This window comes from Bactrocera dorsalis, unplaced genomic scaffold (genome assembly GCF_023373825.1).
Source record: "Bactrocera dorsalis isolate Fly_Bdor unplaced genomic scaffold, ASM2337382v1 BdCtg197, whole genome shotgun sequence".
Taxonomy (NCBI): Eukaryota; Metazoa; Arthropoda; class Insecta; order Diptera; family Tephritidae; genus Bactrocera; species Bactrocera dorsalis.
The window spans coordinates 1-25,399 of record NW_026038248.1 but is presented as its reverse complement, the minus strand read 5'-3'; the positions used below and the strand labels follow the sequence as shown (position 1 = coordinate 25,399).

At 34.8% G+C, this 25,399-nt stretch overlaps 1 protein-coding gene across 3 annotated transcripts; it reads right to left on the bottom strand.

Annotated features, from left to right (window-relative positions):
- Positions 1-9,902: 9,902 nt before the first annotated feature.
- On the bottom strand, positions 9,903-25,393 carry LOC105225630 (Down syndrome cell adhesion molecule-like protein Dscam2). 3 transcript variants are annotated; one of them, XM_049461993.1, is made up of 19 exons: positions 25,234-25,393; positions 23,981-24,142; positions 23,630-23,774; positions 23,124-23,560; positions 22,778-22,931; positions 22,105-22,222; positions 21,712-21,874; positions 20,426-20,923; positions 18,469-18,615; positions 18,115-18,267; positions 17,957-18,051; positions 17,012-17,898; positions 16,414-16,577; positions 16,203-16,349; positions 14,197-14,531; positions 14,064-14,136; positions 13,141-13,290; positions 11,415-11,583; positions 9,903-11,338 (listed from the first exon to the last, which is right to left on the bottom strand). In XM_049461993.1, exons 1-19 carry the CDS (start codon positions 25,322-25,324, stop codon positions 11,191-11,193), a joined length of 4,236 nt encoding a protein of 1,411 aa, XP_049317950.1. In that variant the 5' UTR covers positions 25,325-25,393; the 3' UTR covers positions 9,903-11,190. The 3 variants fall into 3 exon arrangements, with proteins under 3 accessions (XP_049317950.1, XP_049317951.1, XP_049317952.1); XM_049461994.1 differs by having other exon boundaries at positions 13,141-13,275; XM_049461995.1 differs by having other exon boundaries at positions 13,141-13,221.
- Between the last annotated feature and the right edge of the window lie 6 nt (positions 25,394-25,399).

The window sequence follows — 25,399 nt, the reverse complement described above, 5'->3', positions numbered from 1 at the left end:
ACATTATTGTAAATAACCGGTGATAAATTGAAGAAACAGGTTATGAATTTGAAATCGAATTTTATAATTATTTCCGTAATATTTGAACCTAATAACAGTTCAATAAATCCTTCAATCACAGATGTCCACATCCAAAGCTTTCTTTTCTGGAGTTTTATATCGTCATCTTAAATTACAAAACAACGTATCATAAAAAAAAAAACCGAAAATCGTTGTCAGATATATTAACCAATATATAAAAATTTTTGCAATATGAGTGTGTGATAATCAAAATATAACCATTTTATAACCAAAATTCAAATTTCATTTCAATTAGACGTTTAACGTTTTTCCTTCGCCTGTAATCTTATGAAAAGAGATGTTACGTTATTTTCATTTTAGGTGACGACATACTTGTATATAAACGATCACGATGACGGGACAAGTTGCATTTCTGTTAACTGTCTGTTCTTTTCAAACCACTAAGGGTGCCCACAGATCGTTTATTATAAATTATTTTATAATCCTGAAATATATTAGGTATACAACTTTGCTTCCGCCGTTTTCCAATAAATGTCTCTAGGGTCAAGCACTGGTCGATTAAATCGTTTTATATCGATCTTGGACATTTGTGTCAACCCAACAAAATATTTGTAGAGATCTGTTTGCATCCCAAACTTATTCTCAATTGAAAATGTCACTTTTTGAGCCGAATTCTCGACATTTGCGGGAAATTTTGATTTTATTTTTTAATTCCAAGAAAAGTGCGGCTGAGGACCCGTCCACGCTTTACTGAGGCTGACACATACATAGATAATACTGTTACTCTACTACTACCATCTATATGATTTCTATTAGCTAGCAAAAAAATATAAAATTTTTATAAAGCAACTTCTGTTAGTTTACAAAAAAATGGATCATAAAGCATTTCGTGTGTTAATTAAGCATTACTTTTTGAGGGAATAAGGGAAAACACTTTTGGGCCGTTTTTATACAATAAAGCATTAAATTTACAATAAATAAAAAAACACGGCGGAAGCAAAGTTGTAGACCTAATACTATACCTAAAATCAATCAGCGCTGGCCGAAATTAAGTTTACGCTCGGCTCGACAGCGCGAAAATGGATGAAATCGGGTGAGGTCATCTTACTTTCTATATAACGATAATGTTTAAAATTACTAAAAGTGCAATAACGATAATTGATACATAAATACGGCAGAAGTATTAAATTTGAAGCAATTAGTCCCCTTTCCCCTAACTTCCGACTTTCCACCTAACTTCGAACTGTTTATATTGGTTAACATTTGAGATGTTTACAGAAATTAAGTGGCCACGCCATTAAATTTAATATGGTTTAGCGCTGATTATGAATGAAATTGGTCTAGACCGTGTCGTTTTGAAAACTAGTGATCATTACGCTGTAAATGTTAAAAAATAAATTTAAAATTTTTTCAGGATTATAATTTGCGAAAATTTGTTAATTTATTAAATACAGAAAAAAGGTGCTTTAGTTTCTCCCGAAGATGCCGATTTTCTACTCGATTTTCTGCTCCCCTACTCTCTGAGAGCACTCATCAAGAACTCGGTATAAGGGAACTATGGGACGGCATTTCAAACTCCTTACGTACAGCTGCAACCGAAAAAATTGGTTTTCGATAAATGCAAAAAACAGCTGGTACGACGAGGAGTGCCGCTTTGGAGCGGAGAGAAAACAGACTACCTACCTCGCAAAGTTACGATCGACCACAACAAGTGCGGGATGGGATAGATACCGAGAGTTGAAGAGGGAAGCGAGACGCATTTGCATACAGAAAAAGAAAGGGGCGGAAATGAGTAAGAAGAGCTTGATAAGCTGTCAGACAGGGGTAATGCTCGAAAATTCTAAGAAAATATGTGGTGACTAATAGAAGGTTTCAAGACCGGAGCATACTCTTGTAGAACCCCCAAAGGTGATCTAGTGATCGATGCCCAAAGCATACTAAAATTATGCAGGGAATACTTCTCCAGCCTGCTGAACGGGAGTGAAAGTACAACGCCAGGAGAAGGTGAATTCGATTCCCCAATCGATGACGATGGAGCAGACGTTCCATTGCCCGACCATGAAGAAGTTGGAATTGCAATTACCCGCCTGAAGAATAGCAAAGCGGCGAGGGCCGATGGATTGCCGGTCGAGCTATTCAAACACGGCGGCGAAGAACTGATAAGGAGCATGCCTCAGCTTCTTTGTAAAATATGGTCGGAGGAAAGCATGCCGAGCAATTGCAATTTAAGTGTGCTCTGCCCAATCAACAAAAAGGGAAACCCCACAATCTGCGCCAACTACCGTGGGATAAGCCTCCTCAACATCGCGTATAAGGTTCTATCGAGCGTATTGTGTGAAAGATTAAAGCCCACCGTCAACAAACTGATTGGACATTATCAGTGTGGCTTTAGACCTGGCAAATCAACAACCGACCAGATATTCACCATGCGCTAAATCTTGGAAAAGACCCGTGAAAGGACAATCGACACACACCACCTCTCGCGCTGTTGTTAACTCTGCTATAATCCCGTAAATGGTGTCTATGCCAGTAAAGAAGAAGAACTATTAGTTAATGAGATATAGCATGAAGCAATTGGTGTTAGTTTACAAAAAGATGGAGCATAAAGCTTTACGTATATTAATAAAGTATTTTGGGGGGAAATAATGTTGAATTTATGCTCTTCACTAGGAAAAACAACCGTTGATAAGAGGTTTGCTAAGTTGGAAAGAAGCGAAATGAGCACCGAGGACAATGACACTCTAAAGACCCGCAAACTATGTGCAAAGTGGGTGCCTCGCAAGTTCATAATCTAACAAAAACAACGAATTGCTGATTTTGAGAAGTGTTTCTTTAATTGTAATAAAACCGAATTTTTGCGTCGGTGTGTGACAATAGAAATATGTCTCTATCATTGCACACTGGAGTCCATGATGAACCAGTTCTCAAGCATGGAAAGACGAGAAAGTCGGTTGGCATTCATCAACTGATTACTGAGCCAGTTATAATCCATTGCAATACGTATTTGCGTAGCAATTTAGCAATAGTATTATTTTTGAGGAAGGATCAGTTTGAAATTATTCGCATATACTTCATCGTTTCCGTTTAAATATTCCTCGTTAGAGGGCTCTGATAATAAACGCGTCCGATTGTTGCTAATCTCAAAGTGGTTTTAAGAGAACCGGGGCCTTCGACGCGCTATTTATAGACACGCTCCCGTCGCCCGGCCGCCCTGTACCGCCGTTAACGCTACGTCTCGTAATAAATTTTAATTCTGTAATATCTTTGAAAATATTCATTTAAGGTATTTAACTGAATAAGTATTGTGTATTAAGGCTGTATTGGTTAAAATCGCTTCGAAAATCAGCCATCATTTGTCGTAAAAAATAAATGACAAAAAAATGTTATTGTGGGATATGCATAAGAGATAGACATATACCATCGCGGAGTTACTGTAGACCTTTTCAATGTGGACATTGATTTAATAAATCCGCCTACGTTTGCAATGTAAGAGGGAAAAATTTAATTATTTTGGGACACCTCATTAGAAACCTTAAAAATAACAGTATTTCTCCACCATTTAATTTTCTGTTACATATAAACCTTGCTCTTCAATCACTCTATCTATTAAAAAACCCGCATCAAAATCCGTTGTGAAGCTTTAAAGATTTAAGCATACAAAGGGACATAGGGACAGAAAAAGTGACTTTGTTTTATACCATGTACTATTGATTGATGATACACTTAGGTATTCAATTGACAATTTTCGAAAATGTTTTAAACAACTAATAAATATGGATGGATACAGATGGAAAAGAAAATGTATGGAAATCACTATATCGGGTATATTAAGGATAGCGAAATATGTGGACTGATTGCATTAACTTTTGCCCTTACTCAAGTATACTCACAATTTTACAAAGATATTAATATACGACAACGACATATTCGGCATAAAGTAAAGAATGTGGGACTTGATATACATACCTATTTCGGGGAAACTTTTCAAAAATTTTCGAATTTAATCTGTAACTTATCGAATATTATACATTAATTTCATTTTGCTAAAATATTTTACATATTGACTGATATCTACGATAACCCAAAGCTTGGAATTTGGAACCTAAAGAGTATATGGGGTTAGAGGAAGAATTGAACCCATTTTACCAATTTAAAAAAAAAAAAAATATTTAAAAATGCATCTACATATTATATTTCATGTATATGTATGTCTGTAAGATTTTTTATTTCTCACCCATTTATTTCATGAGTTGTCACACATTTAGTAGTTTTGAACAAAACCAGAGTATGGGGCTCAATTTACTGAGCATTCATACCGTACGCCATGTCGCATGAGCTACACAGAATTTGTATCAATGCTTATTACGTTGAAGAATTAGGTTTAGGGCAAAACCTAAAACTTCAGAAACGTTAAATTTTTTAACATTTATCTATATATAACATTCGCGAGCATTTACTTCTAGTTCTAACATACTTTCATAGCGTTACAATGATCATGAAGTTTTAGTACGTATGTATTTCATTCTAGCGTAGAAATACATCAGTCTTTGCCATAGAAAATCCCAGATATTTTGTGCATATTTTTATTATGAAAACTCTTTGATGAATTTGTTATGGCTCTAAAGCATTTTTGACTTGAACCTGCGAATTATGTCAATGTTGATGCACCAGTAATATTCCACACTTGAATACTCTGAAGGACAGCGCATATATGTAAACAAGTTTGGTGTTAGGGCTAACTTTTGATTATTTACTTATCTTATTGAAACGTAATAAAGTGATGGGTTTACATTTCATTGAAATTGCAACTAGTGATAAATGTAAACTAACAAGCAATATTTTTTCCAATTTATGAAGTAAAACAATAAAAGCTGTAATAACAAGTTTTTCTTTATTTAACTAAATTTAATAACTAAATATAATAATATTTGTTATTTTCTTAGTTTCTTAATAGATCATGAAACGTTGTTCTTTTCAGTCTGCGCCTGCTATTTCGCAGAGCTCTATTTTGGAATCTTTGCACATCATGATGTATAACGGGGCAGCGCATCCCCATAGTTGAATTTCATATGTCCAAATAGGATTCAAAGTTTGATTGTAAACTAGGATTTTATTTGATGTTGTTAAGTGAAATTTTTTTTTCAACAAATATCTTAAGAATGAAATAAAGTAAGGCAATCGTGTAACAGTGATTTCGGATCGGTCAACATGTAAGATATTTAGAAAAATTAAGTGAACGTATAGTTTGATATACGAGGGCTGCTATATATATTTCTGGCCTAGGCAACACCTAGTATTGCCAGGTGCAATCTGACATTTCCATTGGAAAATTTGACATTTTTTAGCATAACATCACTCAGAACGTTTTGTCATTTAATCGTGAATTGTTTTATTTACAGGGAATTAAAAAATTCATCTCGGCCAAAAAATGGAATTAACGCGTGAACATTTTCGTACGATCATTTTTCACAACTTTCGACGTGGATTATCACGACAAGAGTGCATCGATGAACTAAAATCTTTGTATCGCTATGAAGCACCATCCTATAGCACTGTGAAAAACTGGTAGAACGAATTCAATCGTGGCCGACGCTCGCTCAAAGACGAATTCCGTGAAGGTCGTCCAAAAACAGCCGTTGTGCCAGAAAACATCTATGCCATACGTGAATTGATAATGCAAGCCCGTCATATAACATACCTTCAGATAAAGGCATGCCTATGCATTTCTCCCACCAGCATACATTCGATACTGCATGAACACCTGGCCGTAAAAAAGGTTTGTTCTCGCTGGATCCCGCACAATTTGACAATCGCTCAAAAAAAGACTCATATGGATTGGTGTAAAGAAATGCTGATAAAATACGATCGAGGTGCTTCAAAAGACGTTTATAAGATCGTCACAGGTGACGAATCATGGATCTATGCGTATGAGCCCGAAACAAAACAGCAATCGACCGTGTGGGTCCAAGACGAGCCAAATCCAACGAAAAAAAAAACAAAAAAAAAACATTTTCGTTGATAAATATGCCTATTTTCATTATTAGGCCAGAAATATATATAGCAGCCCTCGTACTATAACTTAATGCCCTCAATGTATGTAATCGGCTCAAAAATAATAAGAAGCTCCCATAGGAATATACTAAGGGTAATGAGTTTTGTTATTTCAACTGGCCGATGTGTAAGTTATGAGAATCTTCATAAAATAGCGTGGTATCTCGAGTATACTACTTGAATAATATCAACTTTTGCTTTATTGTTTCAATACATGTATGTATGTATATTGCGATTTTTGAAAAATCACGTGCTGCGTACAATAAAATTTAAAAATGGTACTCATGTATGTGAGAGTTTGTGCGTCTGCGACAAGCGCTTTGTGCCCATCACAAATTTGTTGGTTCGCCGACTGACTCAGTCTTGCAAAGGCTAGACAATGAAGAACTTTGACAATTAACGCCCGACTGGATTTTTAGCTTTACATCACGCATGTTTTACTTGGACAAAGTTTAGTAAGAGCTGCGCCAAGCTGTTCAATAAATCTCCTAGGTTTCACTCTAGACCAGAAGGATGTAGTAGTGGCACAGAACCTAGTCATGGACCAATGCCAGCCAGTATTAAAACCGGAAATTGACAACGAACGACGGTCAAACTCACACACTTCGTAAAATTTGTTTTAATACATAAACTTATAGAAAGCCCTCCCTACTTAGAACAACAAACAAAGATAAATTTATTATTTTTTAATACAAATATTCGATACTTTATTTGCTTCTTATCAGCTTATTTTATTGTTACTTTATTACTTATTTATAAATTCCACCATATGTTGTTAAACTCACACATTTCATTCATTGTATAATAGTGCTTTTGTTTGTGAACAGTATATACTCCATTGCATATCCTTAATTATTGATATTTAATATATATTTCTAGTAAACATATGTATATGCCTTTAACCTTTTGTAATATTCGATTTTTCTTCTTCGGTTTTTATCTACCGTTTAACTACATGTATATACGTATGTATTTGTAGTTTTTACAACCAAATTATATGAAATTGGACCACTTAATTAATTTATATTTACCGCAATATGGAATGACAATATTCAGTTTCCTAACGTCTAACAATCAAACGACTATACGTAAATAACTTTAAATTTTTATTGATAAGATGAGTTTGCAAATGATCACGCGCTCATAATCCGAAGGGAGGGATGTGCGAAATGTTCTATCGTCAGTACAAAATTTGTGCTGTATACGAGTAACATATTACATATTTATCCGTTAGAAAAAATTAATCTGGAAGAAACTTAATACCTTAGCAAGTAAGCGCTTAATAAGCTGACTAGCATAATTTCCTGCATAAAGTTATATTGATATCAACAGTAATCGATAAATCTAGGATCAATAAAGATATCGGAATAAAACCTCACACAAATAATGTCTTCAATGTAAAGCAATTTCCGTCAAAAATTGTTATAATCAGACTATGACTTTTCAAGCATACAGATACTGAGTACGAAACCCTCAATGTCTATCTGACTTTATACCGAATATATATTGAATCTGTAAGATTTCTAAACAAAATAAAATGAACATATTTTCTTACATACTGTTAGGTGAAAATTGATGGAATGATAGTAAAAAGAGGGAATGTAGATATAGTAGCTTGAAAAAAATCTTTTGTTCGTGGAAGGCAGTGAACGAAACACCTGTTACGCTGGCAGAGTTATGTATATATGTATGTATGTATATATAAGTGATTAGATTGTTGAGCAAATTTAAATCCGGGCGAATGTCTGTCCGTGTAAGCGATCACTATACTAACAATTATGTTGTATTGATGAAACTTGGTATACGCATTTGTTGGCACTCTGAGGAGGGCGGTACTGCAGATGGGTGGTATTGGACCATTGCCACGCTCGCAGAATGCCGTTACACGGAAATTGGAGAAGCAAAAAACCAAAATTTTAAATACAACAATCTAATTTGCTCCAAGCATTCGAAAATGAAAGAGGTGAATTTGGTGTAAAAAGCTTTAATATTATAAATGGGCATGCCTCCGCCGTCTAATAGATTTGATACTCTTACTATCTTACAAACTAATTTCGCTAACCAAATTCACTAAAAATATGTATTTCTACCACCAATTGACACATTGTTACATGGTGTGAAATCGGGTGATAACAGAGACCACTCACCAAATAACGGCAATGTTGAAAATTATTAAAAGTGCGATAACTAATTCACTAACGCTAGTAGCATTAAATTTTAAAGCCAAGATGGTACGGTATGGTACGGTATGATTGTTTCACGTTGCAGTTTACAAAAAAACTACCAACGAAAATATCGCAACAAAACATTGCCTTTCCCTTCATAAATACAAAAGATTTCGATCTTCGGAGATTGCGCCATTGCCAAACAACAATGCGTGCCAAATTTTTTGAAGATAACTCGTCAAATTAAAAGGGTTTCCATACAAGCACTTGATTCCGATCGTTTAGTTCGTATGGCAGCTGTATGCTGTAGTAGTCTGATGTTGTCGGTTCCGACAACTCAGCAGCTTCTTAGAGAGAAAGGACGTGTGCAAAAATTCAGTTCGATATCTCAAAAACTGAGGCACCATTTCGCGTATATACAGACAGATGGGTATGATCATTTATATGTATATGTTTATATATTATAAGGTATCCGACGTTTCCCTCTGTGTGTTATAAACATCATGCCAAATTAAATATACTCTAGTCAGGATATAAAATTCTGATGATAACATTCCAAGACCTGTATGTCTTTGTACTGAAAATATCGCTTTATAATGTATACATATGGGGTATTCCATACCAAATCGACCACTTTCGAACCCGACCCCTTAAGATTTTGCTGAAACTTATCCATCCTTTTCTACCCTTTGAAAAACATTTTAGAGAATGTTTTCAAAATTTCAAATAGCCATAACTTTTATAGAAATTGACTTTTCTGTTAATAGTTTTCCAAAAATAAATGCATCAATTATGGAACTCACTTGTCCAAAAAAATGGATATTGGATTACATACAAAAATGAGTTTACGCTATGCAATTCTCAACGCTTTGTTTTCGGTTCGTTATAACTTATAACTTTATGAGACTATATACTATACCTAAATGTTTAACTACAACTGCTACCTAGCAGTTGAAATTTGATACTCTGGGCAACCCCACTGGCACTATGTTAAAAACCGTAGTACCACAAAAAAGTTTAAGTTTGACAACAATTCAACTACACATTTTTTGACTGGCTAAGTTAAAACCATAATACCGAATTTCAAAACCATAATAGCGGCGTGAAATAATCTCGCTCTGTCCACCTTTGATCGCGTCGTAATTTAACATTGGACCAGATTTTTAGTGAAGGGCCCATAGTGTTAACAAACAGTTTTACCATAAGTCAGGTATGTATCTAGTTTATTATTTTTATCACTTAAATCGCTGGATAATTTCCAAAAGCGCTAACAGGAATTTCTGTTTCGACGAATTTCTTAAGGCCGAATTGACAAACTTCATCGAAACACCTGTGTTCGCATGATCGCTCATAACTTTATCACACGTAGGGCTTATGAGTTCTATGTTGTGAATGTATTAGTTTCCATGCTAATTATTTCAATGTAATGGAATTTCAGTAGTCTTTTCTTATAAGAATTTTTTGTCGCGATTGATTCGGGATAAGCTATAACGAGCGATAAGTACATATTATTGAACTGAAACTTTTTAGCTTCTTAAAACGTCATAAACAGGGAAGTAAAAAGGCTACAAATATAGTCACACAAATTTTAAACTTATGCAAACTCAGTTCCCTGTCAACAAATTTTGAAACTAACTCCACTGATTTTCTATAAAAACTAGAAGATTATTTACATATTTTCTAAGTAATTTTTTATTAAAGTTTCTCAATTCTACGAATAAAAGAACATGTGTTTCAAAGGCCCCCATTATGATTTTGTTTGGCAAATTCCTACAATGAGTTGGGTAAACCTGTGGAAATTATCGTTGTACCAAAAATGAAAGACGAAGAAAATGAACAATAAAAAAGAGCGCATTCTCTGATCCAACCGCTACTATTTTTTCATATTTATTAAAATTAAAAATTCCATAAATAGTCTGTGCTCACAACCTTAGACCTGCTAAAGTAAAAAACGTTTAAAGTCAGCATCTGGAATCCAAAAAGTATGCAGCAAAAAGTATATTAAAATTTTCAGCACTTTTTCACCATCGATAGTCGCCGATCAAATGCAACTCATAATAGGGGCCTAAAACATTATTCATTTTTAAAACTGATCAAAAGCGTATTCAAAAAAAATATGTTTAGGTAAGTAAGGGCCCAATTTATAACAATGTATATATTGCAACTCTTCCGGAAAGTTTGTATAGTCACAACTTTAACAATAATTATTATCTTATTTGCTTATGCTATAGTTTTAATAGAAAAAATTATAATATCTACTTAGTAAAAAACATTGAAGAATAATAAACGGTAATAAATATTATAATAACTATGTTATGCTATATATATTTTTATAGTTAAGTTGCTGGTGTAAATAAGTCTTTTTGTGATTTATATTTATTTTTATCCATTTTTAATGAATTTAAACTTATACAAAAAGTTATTCACTATAAGTTGATTGAATGAAAACATTTGTTTAACAGATAATTTTTTTATATTACTCACACTATATATGTTCATTTATGTAATTCGATTTCCTTGTGATTAAAACTAAAACAAAAATTATAATATCATGACTTATTGTATATATAATGTTATTATATACACTGTCGCATTTTTACTTAAACATTTAACGTATCCATTTTCGTACAATGTGTTTGGTATTATTTTTATTGTATATGTAAGATATATAGGCTGTAATATTAGTTCAGAAGATTTTTAAAAATAATTATAAAAATTTTGTTATTTCTTGTAATTTCTTAAATTAAATTCAATTTCCTAGTATTATATAATAACGGGAATTGAGAAATATGCGCTAAAAACCGAGAAAAAATTACAAAATAGAATTTCGTTTTATTAGGTGACCTCAAGAAGTAAAATAGATTCACATTCCGAGTTGATAGATATTTGGCAATGATCACTATGCGTCTTTCTGTTCTGTTTCGCAGTTCAGCACGGCTTTAGTCCGTTGTTGTTACACATTAATTTGAAAGGCTTCTCTTTGCAGTTTCTGATTGCCGCGTACCCGAGGTGAAGTTTGAGCCTTGGATTTATCATTAGAGTCGGAAAAACGCGCTGGTGGATTTATGTGGTCCTGATAAGTTTGTGGATAGTTAGATATGCTGAGAATGTTTAACAAAAGAAATGTATTAAACTTCAGTTAAAAAAATGTATGCACATATGGATATTAGATTTTACCTAAACGTTGTTTCTTCGTTGTGACTTGAATAACCGCTGGAGCTGCGCACATGGCGTTTACCACTTGTACCTGATTTTCCGCTTTTACGAGCTACAAATGGGGGTTTCGATTTCCTCGATAAACTTGTCGGTGTTGTCTCAGACGATGAAGATGTTTCATCTTGAGTATCTACATACGTATGTATATACATAAAAACCATGAGATCTTGCATATAATTTCAAAGACATAAGGGTGTCCCAAATAAATTCGTGTACGAATATGAAAATTGTGTTTATTTAATTTTTGACATTTATGAAATTTGTCACAAGTAAAACGTGTTTAAAACTTAATTATATAATAGTTTATGATGATATGATTTGTATATTATAGATATACGTATAGATTAATATTGCAGAGTTGTAATATTTGAGAATTTTGCTTGGTATTACTTGATACTTATTTAAGCTACATAATGGGTGATCCAAGTTGAGGTTCTTTTTTCAATAGCCTTTTTTTTTGCAGATAACACGAAACTCGTGTCAAACGGTCATGTTATTTTTGTTCAGTGTGAAATTTCAACGTGGAAAGACTTATACCTGTACAACGTTTACGAAAAATCACGTTCTACTTATAAACAATGTTTACCGCGCGATTCGCTCAACTTATGGTCAAGATAATCGATATACTGAGCGTACTATTCGCAATACCATCATCCATCTTGAGACCCTGCATTCATTATTGGATAATATTCCACCGAATAGCACGCAGTGAAGAAAATATAGCAGCCGAAACTGAGAGTATACGCGAAGACTATGGAGAGTTGATTCGGCGCCCTTCGCAGCAACTCAGATCGGCGTAACAGAACGACTTGTGGCATTTTACGTCGAGATAGTAAATTGAAAACGTATAAAACAGCTTGTGCAAGAACTAAAGCCGTTCAACCCAAGCGACATCGCTTCGCTTTATGGGCTCCTGAAAAGTTCCAAGAACATCCTCGAGGCAAATTTTATTCAGCGGCGAGGTCCATTTCTAGCTCATTAGGTGTGTAAATAAGCAAAATTGCCGCATTTGGGAACAAGAGCAACCTGAAGTGATTCAAGAGGTGCCATTTCATCCAGAAAAAAGCCACAGTTTGATGCGGTTTGTGGGCTGGTAGATCCTTCGATCCTTATTTCGTTACCATTATCATGCCATGATGCCTGAAATTGAAGCTTGCGATCTCGACGACATTTGGTTTCAACAAGAACACTTCAACACTTCCCACACATCGCATCATTGATTGATTTATTGAGAGAACATTTCGGTGAGCAGATAATATCAAGTTTTGGGCTGATCGATTGGGCACCCAGATCGTCTGATATCACACCGTTACCTTTTTTCTGTGGAAATATGTAAAATCTAAAGTACTTGCGGACAATCCCGCTTCGATTCAGATTTTAGAGCAAAAGATCACAAGTGTCATACGCCAGTTAGCAGTCGAAATGTTCGAACGAGCCATCGAAAATTGGACTCAACGGATGGACCATCTGAGACGTAGCCGCGGCTAACATTTAAAAGAGCTAATATTCAAAAAAATAAATGAAATGAAATTTAAAAATAATAAACATTCCACAATAACTTTTAAGTTTCTGTGTTTTTTCTCTAAAAAAGTAGAGAACCTCGAAATAGATCACCCCTTATAATAATATGTTTTGATGAGGACACCATTATTAAAAATTAACTAGTTTAAAAAGTTGTTCTTATTACCACGTTGAGTACGATACTTCGCAGAGTTGATTCCTCGGGTAGACACGTCGTTGTCGGACTCGGATCCTAATGTGTCATATTCTGTAATTGGTATGTGAAGAGTTAGGATTTTCCTAACTTCGGAATCTGTTGAACCTGGATTGTCCGATTCTAAAAAGTTTAGTACGGTTTGATGGATTTTGTTTTTAGATGAAGTTGATTGTGGATGATTGTTAAGTTTATTTTTTGGTTTTAATATCGGTTTAAATAAAATAATATAAAATTTATTACACAGAGAAAATAGTACATGTTCAACTATTTACTTTATTTCATTTTGTGTGAAAAAAGAGAAGTTTTGTAAAAGTAACGCCCATTAATTTGTATTTGTTTTTCAATTATTTTGTTTATGGCGAACAGCAAAAGAGATCATATTGTATTTATATAATGAAATCAAAATTGCAGCTGTTTCGTCAGGCAGCATCAAAATATGCAATGCTCCCAACAAGCTGGATTGACTTTAGTTTTAGTAGTTTGTGGTAAACAGAGAGTGACTCGCCCATTTTTTAAAGAAAGAAGATTACAATTTAATTTATCGCGACAGACTGTCGGACATACAGGCAGACATCCAATGTTAAGTGGACAAAGTTTTTATACTCTTGGCAATATATTGTAGAAACAAGTAATAACATGAGCTTTTAGCAAATATAAATTAAGAGAAATTACAATAAAATAACATGAAAAGCTTTGGCCAAATAAATTCTAAAATGAAATTTAGATAACCGATACTATACACTATTGAATTTATTGAAACCTCGTATGACGATCATGAAATGTTTAACTGCTATAATATTATCCATATATATTCAATGAGATTTAATTTTAGTTATGGCCCAAGTTAATATTAGATATATAAAATAAAGACAAACAAGTTGTCACATACTGACCTTGACTTTCGGAATGCGGATCCCGTAAACGCCCAACTTTCCGACGCACCTTTGTATACTCCGGCTCTTTCGACTGTTAGATTGGAATAAAATCATTAATGTAATCTCAAACAGGCTGGTAAAAATTACTCACATGATAATTGTCTGGTTTTACATCGTGATACACAAATGAGCCACGCACAGAGTGGTACGGTCCACTGTATACATTACCACTATATGAGCTTTCGCTGTATGTTTGTTTATTTAGTTGGAATGTTGCATATGGACAGATATCTTCTATGTATTCATTGCCTTCAGCTTTGCCAAAGCTACCTGAGTCGTTTGAATGCGAACCACGTGTAGGTCCACTACCAGGGTTGCAACGCACGGCTAAGTACTGTTGATCTCGATTTTGTTTATTTTGCAAATTGGCCAGAGATGGCGACTCGGACATTGAAGAAGAGGCCAAACGCGCTTGATTGTCAATTTCTGTTAAAAGTGAAACCACCATGATTATTTCGTTGATAAATATTCAATAGTAATAAGAAATCAATATAGAACGTGTAAGGAAGGGCTAAGTTTTAGAATACTTTCGAGCACCGATGCTATCATATAATACTCTTAACACGTGCAATTCGTACAATATGAAATTATATCCTTCCATCTCTTTAACTTGATTTTCATCGGTCAGTTTTTATGACGACTTTCGCTAATGTAGTCCGATATCAGCGGTTCTGACAAATGAGCAGCTTCTTTGGAAGAAAAGTACGTGTGAAAAAATTCAGATCTATGTAAGACTCAAAAACTATATTCATAAATTTCATACATTGAACATATGTGACTATGCTAATAATAAATGAAAACTTGACCTCTTCCTAGAGAAATAGACAAGATCTGATAATAAACACACGCTTCCTCTTCTCCTTTATTGGCGTAGACACCACTTACGCGGTTATAGCCGAGTTTACAACAGCGTGCCAGTCGTCAGAATTTAAGTGCTCTACAAAATTGCTATTTTCAGCCAAACTTGGTGTATAATATTATGCAGACATCCTCATGTTTCTGCTGATCATAATGTGCCATTGTATTAAAAAAGGCGCCATTGGCAAAAAGTCTCACCAAAAGTGGTCCTCTGGCGCCATGACACCATAGTCAAACCCATTATATTCTATGGAGTCTTTATGTGGTGGAGGACTCTAGAAAAGACCACACTTTCAAAGAAATGTGTGGTGCACTAAAGTTCACTCCAACCATGGCACTTAACGTCATCTTGCACATAGTGCCCGTAGACTTGCTCGGAAGGTGTATGACTGCGAAAGTGGCTATCAGACTCAGAGAATTTGGGTGCTTAAAAAAGATGTATCTGATCAATCGAATAAACACTTCGACTTCATACCGGATCACTTAGATCACGCAATCGCCAAACCGAACTCTGGCCGCTCCTTCTCTGCCCATATATCGACGAATGAGCTATGGGTAGGAAGAAGCCGTTGGAGGAGAGTGAATGAGCTTCTTTAAGGATGGATCAAAACTTGGGGGGAAGGTTGCTGGAGGGGTTTAGTGTCAGGAGCTCTCTATTACCTTCAGCTTCAGACTTCCTGACAATTGCAGTGTATTCCAAGCCGAGGTTGCATCCATTAAGGTAGCAGTAGAACTACTGCTCCAAAACGCTTGAGAGCGCATATCTTCAGACATCTCACCGAACTGGCGGGAGGTGAAATTAAACGCATACGCAAATTTGCATTGGCTACTCAGCGTTTTGCTGGTTCTTTTTGCTTCACAAAAGACTACATATAACAGTCCCGTGCGATCTTCGAAAGGCCATCTTTCCCTAACCTATATGGGAAACTTTTTTGTAGCGATTTATATTCAAGGAATTGACAGGGATTATTGTCCAAGACAACGGTACAATATCCGAAGTAATTGTTCAGGTCGGACCACTATCTTACAAACTAGACGATTAAAATGATGTTCTTGTGTAGACACTTTTTCATTTGTGAGGGTATTATAGCTTTGGTGCAGCCGAAGTTAACGTTTTTTTACACACACATACTTTTCTGCAATTAAGTTCAATATCAACATGTGAAACTAATGAAATAAAAATATTAATTAATATGAAACGGATTAGCTAAGTGAAATTAATATAACTTCCATACTTACTTCGTTTACGAATAAGTAGCACCGCTGCTATTATACCTAATAGCATAAACATTGAAAGACATACAGGAAGTAGCACCTTAAAGTTCGCATAAAAGGGACCATCACTCATGTGAGATACAGGATTCGCGTGATCTGTTGAATATATAACTGAAACCGAATATTTATTAACATAAACCTAGATGTAAATATAGGGGCTTTAATTTGTGATTACCTCCTTGTGATGAGAGTGTTGTAAAATTGTACACTGCTGTTGTAGAGCCAGCATTATTGTGAGCTGTAACTTTTAGTTGATATTTAGTGCCAGGAACTAAATCACTAACCGTATAAATGCGTTCAGTCGGAGGAATATGATTTGAGATAACATTCCATTGGGATCTGTTAATTGATGACAAAAACAACATCACATTTACTTATACAACTTTTTATTTAAATATATGGTTGGAAATGAAAATAAGTTTAATACAAATTTTGCTTTTAATTTTCTACGGTTTTGCAGAAAAATGTCAGTTTTAATAAAGCCAAAATTTAATTTAAGTGTGAGTACCCCCATCTAAGTGTTATTAAAATAGTTAGTTTGTTGTCAAATAATTATTGGTAAACAATTTTTATAGTTTTTCAAACCTATGTACATATGTATGTCATATTTATATCGATGACTCTAAAATATGCATTACGGACAGTAGCAAAAACCGAAAACAACCTGCAACTACCTCAAATTCTGAAATAATGTTTTTGAAATTAATTTCGTTATCTAGGTAATTACATAATTTGTTCTGCGCATTTTGTATTTCTTACTGCTAATAACTTACCTCCCAAACACCCTCGACTCAATCATGAAGTATAAAATGCCACAACCGCCATCGCCCCATGAGTCCAGCCAGCATGTGACACTGGTCGAATTGTTCGTGATCATTTGAGAATGTTTCGGTTGTACTGGTGGATTTCCTTTCGTGTAAGAATTCACAATGTCACACGGCAAGCCTGTACCGATTTTGTTGTAAGCAGTTATGTAGAGTTGATAACGCGTCCCGCACCATAAATTTGTTAATAAATGTGAGTTTGTTTTAGCATCCACTTGCAATTCCTCCCAATCACCATTTTCTCGCTTATAATTTATTACATAACCAAGAATAGGGCTTCCACCGTGACTATTGTCCATCCATTCAAGATGTAAACTATCTGTATAACTATTCACCACCGTTAAGTTGGGTGCTTCTGGTGGTACTTTTATAACAATGTTATAGATAATCTCATCCTTTCCCCATGTATTCTCGACACTACACGTATAATTACCAGCGTCGCTAGACTGGCATTCACGTATATAAAGAGTGCCGTTCTTCGCAATAACCTTGCGTGAGTTCGTATCCATATTATGACCATCTTGCCGCCAAATTGTGACGGGCGCTGGTGAACCAACTTTGAGGCAAGGCAATTCAAGATGCTCTTTCCAGGGACTTATTAAACGTTGACTAAAAGATACAATGCGGGCGGGCACTTTGTTGTTCGGTGGCACAGTAACAACTTGTGTTTTCTCACCCTCACCAATTTTCGTAGACGCTGTTAACCAGAATTGATATGTGGCGGATTCTTGTGTGCGTTGAGTTTCGTGCATTTCAACAAAGGGACCAAGTATGCGCTTGTGAGTGCCTTCTTCACGACCCCCTTCCAACATGGACATATAGAAAGTGTAACCGGTCTGAAAGTGAATTAATCAAATAAAATTATCTGTATTTGATAAAATACTATATTTGTACAATATCTCCATTAGGAAATTCCGGTGGCAGCCAAGAAATAATGATTTTAGTGCTGGATGCAGGAATCGCTTTGATGGCCTGGGGCGCCGAAGGTACTATACGAATTCATAAAAATTATTATGTAATAAAAATGAAAGATATTGATCGTATTATATTACCATCCTCATGTGTGCGACAGTGAAATGGCTTCGTTTTTGTACCGTCTCCAATCTTGGTATATGCGAGTACCCAAACCGTATAGTTGGTATATTTGCGTAAGTTTTCTATGGTAACATATTGATTGGTTGACTTCACAACATCGGGATCCGTTTCTTGATATGGATTTAAAAATATATCAATTATCCATAAGATATTATAGATATATACATAATTATTTATATGCAATCATAATGTTATTTGAATTACGAACTAATTAAAATCAGGCGATCTCTAAATTGCTAATGCTATCAGCCACATGTTGAAATTCAACTTAAAGTATAACGATCGGATAACTTAGGTTTTAAATTAATTACCGTATAATTCATTAACAGATATAAAAAATACTTTGTATCCTTTGATCTTGCCATTTTGTCCATCAACATCTGGTGGTGACCATGTTATATAAATTGAAGTTGATCCAAGCACGTCGCATTGAGGACTCTCTGGAGGTGAAGAAGGCACTAAAAAAGAAAGAAATATATAACAGTTTTTCGTTTGAAATATTGCCTAATTCTTTGTTCAATTATCTTTTATACAATATATTTGTTCTAAATATACAATTTTCGAGTTCCAGCGGAATTCATACAAAAACGGGGATAAGTTATTCGTGATTTGTGCATAAAACAGCCATTTATGATCCATTTCGAGGTTCCCTACTTTTTATTGAAAAAAAAAAAAACACAGATAACTGGCGAATGAAACATCATGAATGTCATGGAAGCGCCATCAACATCGACCAGACAACGAGCCACGCAAATGGGTATCAGTCCAGGGTGTTTACAGCGAATTTTGGTACGATATTTGAAGATGTTTCCGTACAAAGTCCATACGGTGCATCAGCTGTTAGCTGCTGATCGCCAAACGCGTCTAACATACGCTCAAGCCATCCTTAATCACCACCAAGAGGAAGATGATTTGTCATCAAAAATAATCATGAGTGATTAGACCCATTTATATCTTATCGGGTACGTAAATAAGCAATATTTACGCTTCTGGGATACTGAAAATCCGTGTGTAACCCATGAAGAGTCATTACCCCCGCTCAAAGTCACTGTATGATGTGCTGTTTTCGCTGGAAGAGTCATCCGACCTTTTTTCTTCGAAGTCGTCGCGGGCCAAACGGTTACTGTGAATGGTGAGCGCTACAGAGCAATGATCAACGAGTTCCTTTTGCCACAACTTTATAAATTGGGATTGGAAAACATGTGGGTCCAACAGAACGGTGCAACGGCACACACTGCACGTGCCACAACCGATATGCTGAAGGATGTATTTCCCAAGCGCCTAATCTCTCGTTTTGGCGTTTTGCACTCTTGCAGCTCTTAAGGACAATATCCGTCAAGAATGTGAGGAAATTCTGGTATATACCATAAAAAGGGCTCAAATGACAATCAACTGTGGCGGCGTATCATATTCTCGACTTGATGTAAAAAAATTTTAAAGACCAAATAAAATTAATCCACAAGCAGAATCAAAGTTTTTCATTTTTTTTTTAAATTACAGCCAAAAAACATCGGAAGGTTATTTGCGTACACTTTTGACGAAGTATTTCTATGGTGTTGCAACAAAAGACCCGCTATTTATGGAGTCGCCTGTTCTTTATCATCTTAGCTTATTAAGAATCATATAATAATGTAAATTTTCTGTTATTTAAATAATAATTTCTACGATTTAAAGCAGTAAACTTTTATTTTGTTAAGGTTGAACAATACTTTAACCGAACCTTTCTTCGACGGATTGAGTTAATATCGATAATACCAAAGTTGAAAAGTTGATTTCAAACCTTATGTTTAATTTTATATGGTAAATTCGTCAATTTATTACATATTCTAAAAAAAAGGTGACCAGCTCAGGCCTCAACCGCCTAAATCCGCATAATGATTTCCGCTCTTCTGTTTGATTTTAAACTTAAAAAAACTAGACGTACCCAATGGACAAAGAGTGTTTCTCTAGGCCGTACTAATATAATGAGAATATATTCCATCAGATTCTCTACCAATATGCATTGTATTGAAACCGGTATGTTGATTTAGGTTGTGGTTTGTTCACAACATTTTAATTTCCATCTGATTGGTTCTCATGTCGGCAACCGATAGCATGATATAACTAGAAAATTATAGTAAGATAATTATTCACATCTGAACGAAGATGTGAAATATAATATTTTCTGTTTATAGGGTTGCCTTAACTATCATTGTAATACGGAAGTAACTTAAAAAGCACATTTGTAAAAATTTTTTCACAACCGTTACGGATTTTTCTTTCACTTACCATCTTCCATTGTTTGCACGGCAATCTCTCTGCTCGGTGGCCCACTACCTTGACTTGTGTACGCTTGTACAATAACATGATACTGTGTATATTTGTTTAAATTACTCAATACAGTTTCACCTCCAAAATGTGAGCGCACTTCCACAGTTTTAAAGCTAAACCCTTGGGTAGGATTCACCTCTTTGTCTTCAGGTGACAACGACATCTGATATCCAACATAGTAGCCAAGCAATATTCCATTCCAATGATCGCGTTCTGGCGCATCCCAAGTGACTGATATCTCAGTCGAACTCTTTGCTTCTGCGCGCACATTCAACGGTGGTCCCGAAGGAACTTCCTCCAGTGTGGTTACTTGTACGACCTCTGAATACTCGGACGCACCCAATTTATTTTCAGAAGTCATCCGAAAGTGGTAAGCTTTAGCTGGACGTAAGTTTTGTATATTAACAACCGTTTGTCCACCCGTGATCGCGATATGCTCTGCATTTTGCCAAATATCTATTTGCGTAAAATATCATGTTAATTATAATAAATAATAAATGCAAATTTATATATACAATATTTTATAATTATTTTTTTTAATATATTAAAAATAAAGAAATAACGAATTTTAGTTAGTGTTTAGTGGCTTATATTTTTGTTTTGAATATCCATTATTAAAACTCAATTAGCCGATAATACAAAGTGTGCTCCCTATGGTCAAGCAGAGACCTGATCCAAATTTCTTCAACACTGAAGCCGACCGTAATGTTGCAATCAATCGGGAACGCTATGGAGCTATGGTTAATAACTATATCTCACTCGAATTGGAGGATGTTGATGTGGACGACCTTTAGTTCCAACAAAACGGCGATACATGACTTGCAGCCGACGAAGTAATCAATTTATTGAAGGAAACTGTTGGTTAGCGCATTATCTACTAGATCGTGCGATTTAACAACGCTGGACAATTTTTGGCGGGATTTTGTGAAGTCGCTTGTCTACACAGTTAAACAGGAGACGATTGACGCTTTGGAAGAGAATATTAAGCAAGTTATTGCTGAGATACGGCCCCAATTGCCACAAAATTTGGCCTCTCGGTTGGAATTTATTCGAGCCAGTGGCCAAAACTATTTTTAAAATATAATGACAAGCCCTTATCTTAAATTCTGAACTAAAATATAAAATTATAATCGTCGGATTTTTTCTTGATAACCAACAACTATGATGTCTAAAAAACACGCTTTACTAATACCAACATTTATTTTTAATTATTGTTTGACTTTGTTAAAAATTCTTTCTCTTACCAGAAATTTGTTTATAGTATATATGATATCCTTCGATTGGACTGTTTCCAGCAAAGGGCTGACTCCAAGTAAGTTGCAGACTGCGTGATTGTTGTGAGTTAATACGCAAATTTTTCGGTTGCTCTGGAACCTCCTGTACAATTAACTGAATCGACATTTCATCCTATAAAGAAATAACATTTTTTTATCACATCACGAAAATTCTATATTTTTAAATCATATGTTGCATTCCAGTCGGTGTGAAATAACACCAACTGACATACGAAATTTAAGAAGTTTCAATAATCTTTATGTAGGTACAGCTCGGAATAAACACACAAATTGACATCAAATATGTCACTATCACAAATATGGCTATACACTTTATGAATATTTAAATTGCATAATACTTACCTGACCAAATGCATTGCTAGCTTGGCATATATAAATCCCAGTATCTTGTCGATACGTATGTGAAATGCCCAATTCAGAGACCATCCCGTCATCTAATATTTGATCTCGAATTGTATACCTGAATGAAATGTGCATGAATAACAATGGGAGTTTTAGCGTTAAGAGTTTTATAAATACGGTTTTGTACTGGCTCGGAGGAAGCCAGACCATTTGTTATAAATAACGTTTTATCTATCATGATCTGTTTTAAGAAAACAGACATACGAGTATATCCTGATATCAATTCTCCTAGTTATCTTTACTCTTTTTATTGTATTAATTTTTCTATAAGAGATCCAGTCAATAGACAGCAAGTAATTGTAAAAATGTGACACTACTCTAGGAACAAGGAGCAAGGGCAACGTATTGATATGACAATGCGTTAGAGCCCAGTCACGAGTCACCACGAATGTGATGATGAAATAAAAGCAAATTTAAGCCATCAAATTCGAAGGAAACAATAATTCGAGTGACAATTCACAAAAAAATTGGATTAAGTATAAGAATTACAAAAGTACAGGTATAAGCAATTTTACGTGTTTATATATTTAGTTCTGTAGAAAAACGTAAATAATTTGTAACGCACCGTTTTTTTATTAATTATGTACAAACTATATAACTATGGTTAATTTACCTGGAATCGAGTGACTCATCTAAATACTGCTGTGTTGCGTGCATTTTCCATTTGATGTCGATAGGATTATCACCCTGAACATTACATTGAATGTGCACCTGCTTTCCTTTCGCCACTGAAATCTGCTTAGTTTTGGTTTGAAAGTGAGCGGGTACTAAAATTATAAAATTACTTATTATTTTAATGCTATTCTAATTACAAATTAATATTTTTTATCATCATTTGATAAAATATTAGATTAATTATAATAATAAATCAGCAATGCACCTAGTAAATATTTTAAAAATTATGAAAAAATAAAGACATTTTTCAAAATTTATTTTCTAGAGATAAACTAAATACCCACCATTCACTTTTAGAAAAATGACTTTGCTGACACCTGAGCCGATGTTGTTTTTTGACTCACAGAGAAAGTGCCCCTGTGACTCCTTATTTATCTTCTTAAAGTATATCGTGCCATTTGGAAAGAGTTGTACAGTAGGTTCATATAAAAAGTCTTTATATTCTCCCGGTGTTGGACCGATTGCCTTTTTCCATGTAATTGTTGGTTTTGGATATCCAGAAGACTGACAGTGTAGTAAAACATCTTGTCCAGCCTGCGCGCTGGAGTCTTTTGGTTCCAATATCCACTTTGGAGGGACATTAACTGTAAGCGGTACAGTGAAGCGTTCCAAACCGGCAATATTACTGGCAATACATGTATAGTTGCCCGAGTGTTCCGAGGTAATATGTTCTATCACTAAACTGGCAGAGTATTCATCTAATCGACGGAATACCTCATTTCTTCAAGCAAATTAAACAAAGCTGCCTTTAGTGTTCGCAAAATATTGATTTTATTATTATTGTACTTACCCTGTTCCTATTAATGGTTTTCCATTACGTTCCCAACGAAAACTCACTGGCAAATCTCCTTCCAGTATCTGACAGGAAATCGCGGCCCTCATGCCTTCACGCAACATATTCGTCATTGCCTGAATTGGCATTATTTTTGGGGGAACTACATAAAAAAAATGTTTGTACATACATATGTATATATATACTTAGACATAGATATACCTATATATAGCACAATATATATTTTTTCTATACATTTTACAAAATTTTAAATAGTTTATTTATCTTATTTTTTTTTTAATTTTCTATTAATATTTTTTTTTTCGAAATAAAGTGCACTGTTGTTCGTTTCCTTTAATTAACATTTACCAAGAACTTGTATTTCCACGTTACGGCGCGACGTTTGCTTCTGTTTATTTTGAGCCATGCATGTGTAAGTTCCAGCATCCTCGAGTCGCTGCAGTTGCTCTATTATTAGAGTACCGTTATTGTATGCGCGCTGCCTGCGATTTATAGGCAGTGTTTGACCATCTTTTGAACGCGTTGAATTTCGCCAAAATTAAAAATAAATAGTGAAAAGCAAAAAAAAAGTTACATATTAGTGGATTTGGAAATAATATTCGGAACTAGCTAATAGTTGTTTAGAACAATTTTGGAGGAAAGATAAATTTAGATTTTTAGATTTTAACAACTGAAGTCGTTATAGTTCATGAAATGTTCTTCAACAGTTTCATTTCACTGTGTATATAGAGGGTGTTTTTTATATACATATGTGGTTTTCTAGAAGGCGATTTGCTTATAATTTAATATGACCATGAATTTAACTTTATTGTTAATATAAGGTTTTGTCGTACCACAGCATTGGCCTCAAATAAATTTCAGCCGAAAGACCAAATTTTCCGTCATTTTTGCAGTAATTGGAACCGGTCGGTAATAAGCACCGCATATTATCTTCCAAGGCGTCAATCGACGCAGGCTTTTCTGCGTAGAGAAGAGCCACAAAAAATGGTACAGCGGCCGCGCTACACGCGACTTTATCCGGTCACCAATTATTTTCTTCAATAAATTAATTGACATGTCAGCATCCTCCAATTCAGACACGTAACAGTCATTAATATTAGCTTTATAGTTCCCCATTGATTCCCTCTGTCCATAAAGCACACCAAACAGTGACTTTTGAGAATTTAACGGCGTCTAAATAACGTGTTGTAGATTATGGTCTCTCTAAATGGGACAATTTCGTTTCTAAACATACCTATTCAACCGAAATGAGCTTCATCGATGAATCCAAATATCTTATGAAAATCGGGATCGGTGGCCACTGCGTTTTAGTAATAAATTTTAACGGTTTGAAAACGTTTTTTCGGACTAAGTCTGTTTATTACGAAATGGCAAAGCTTTAACAGCTATCAAAAAGACCAACTCCGTACAAGGTATTGCCTCATAGAAAACCACATATCTAAACAAATAATACCCATACGTAACTTATATATCTAAGTAAATAAAAAGAAATGTAATGAGACATGCGTCATAAGAGCGAACAAATTTGAGACGATAGATAAAAAGTTTCACTTTACTAAGTAATAATACTGTCTCTAAGAAGTAATAAAAAATATAATTACCACGCTCCCAATGAATTTTATCTATTGGATAGCCTGCTACAGGGCACGTCACAGTTAAATCTGAGCCTGAGATACCAGTTATTTTAGGCATTTCTCGAATAAATGGAAGCCCGTAGATATTCACCTTAGCACTATGTGATACTCTGCAATATTATAAAGGATATTT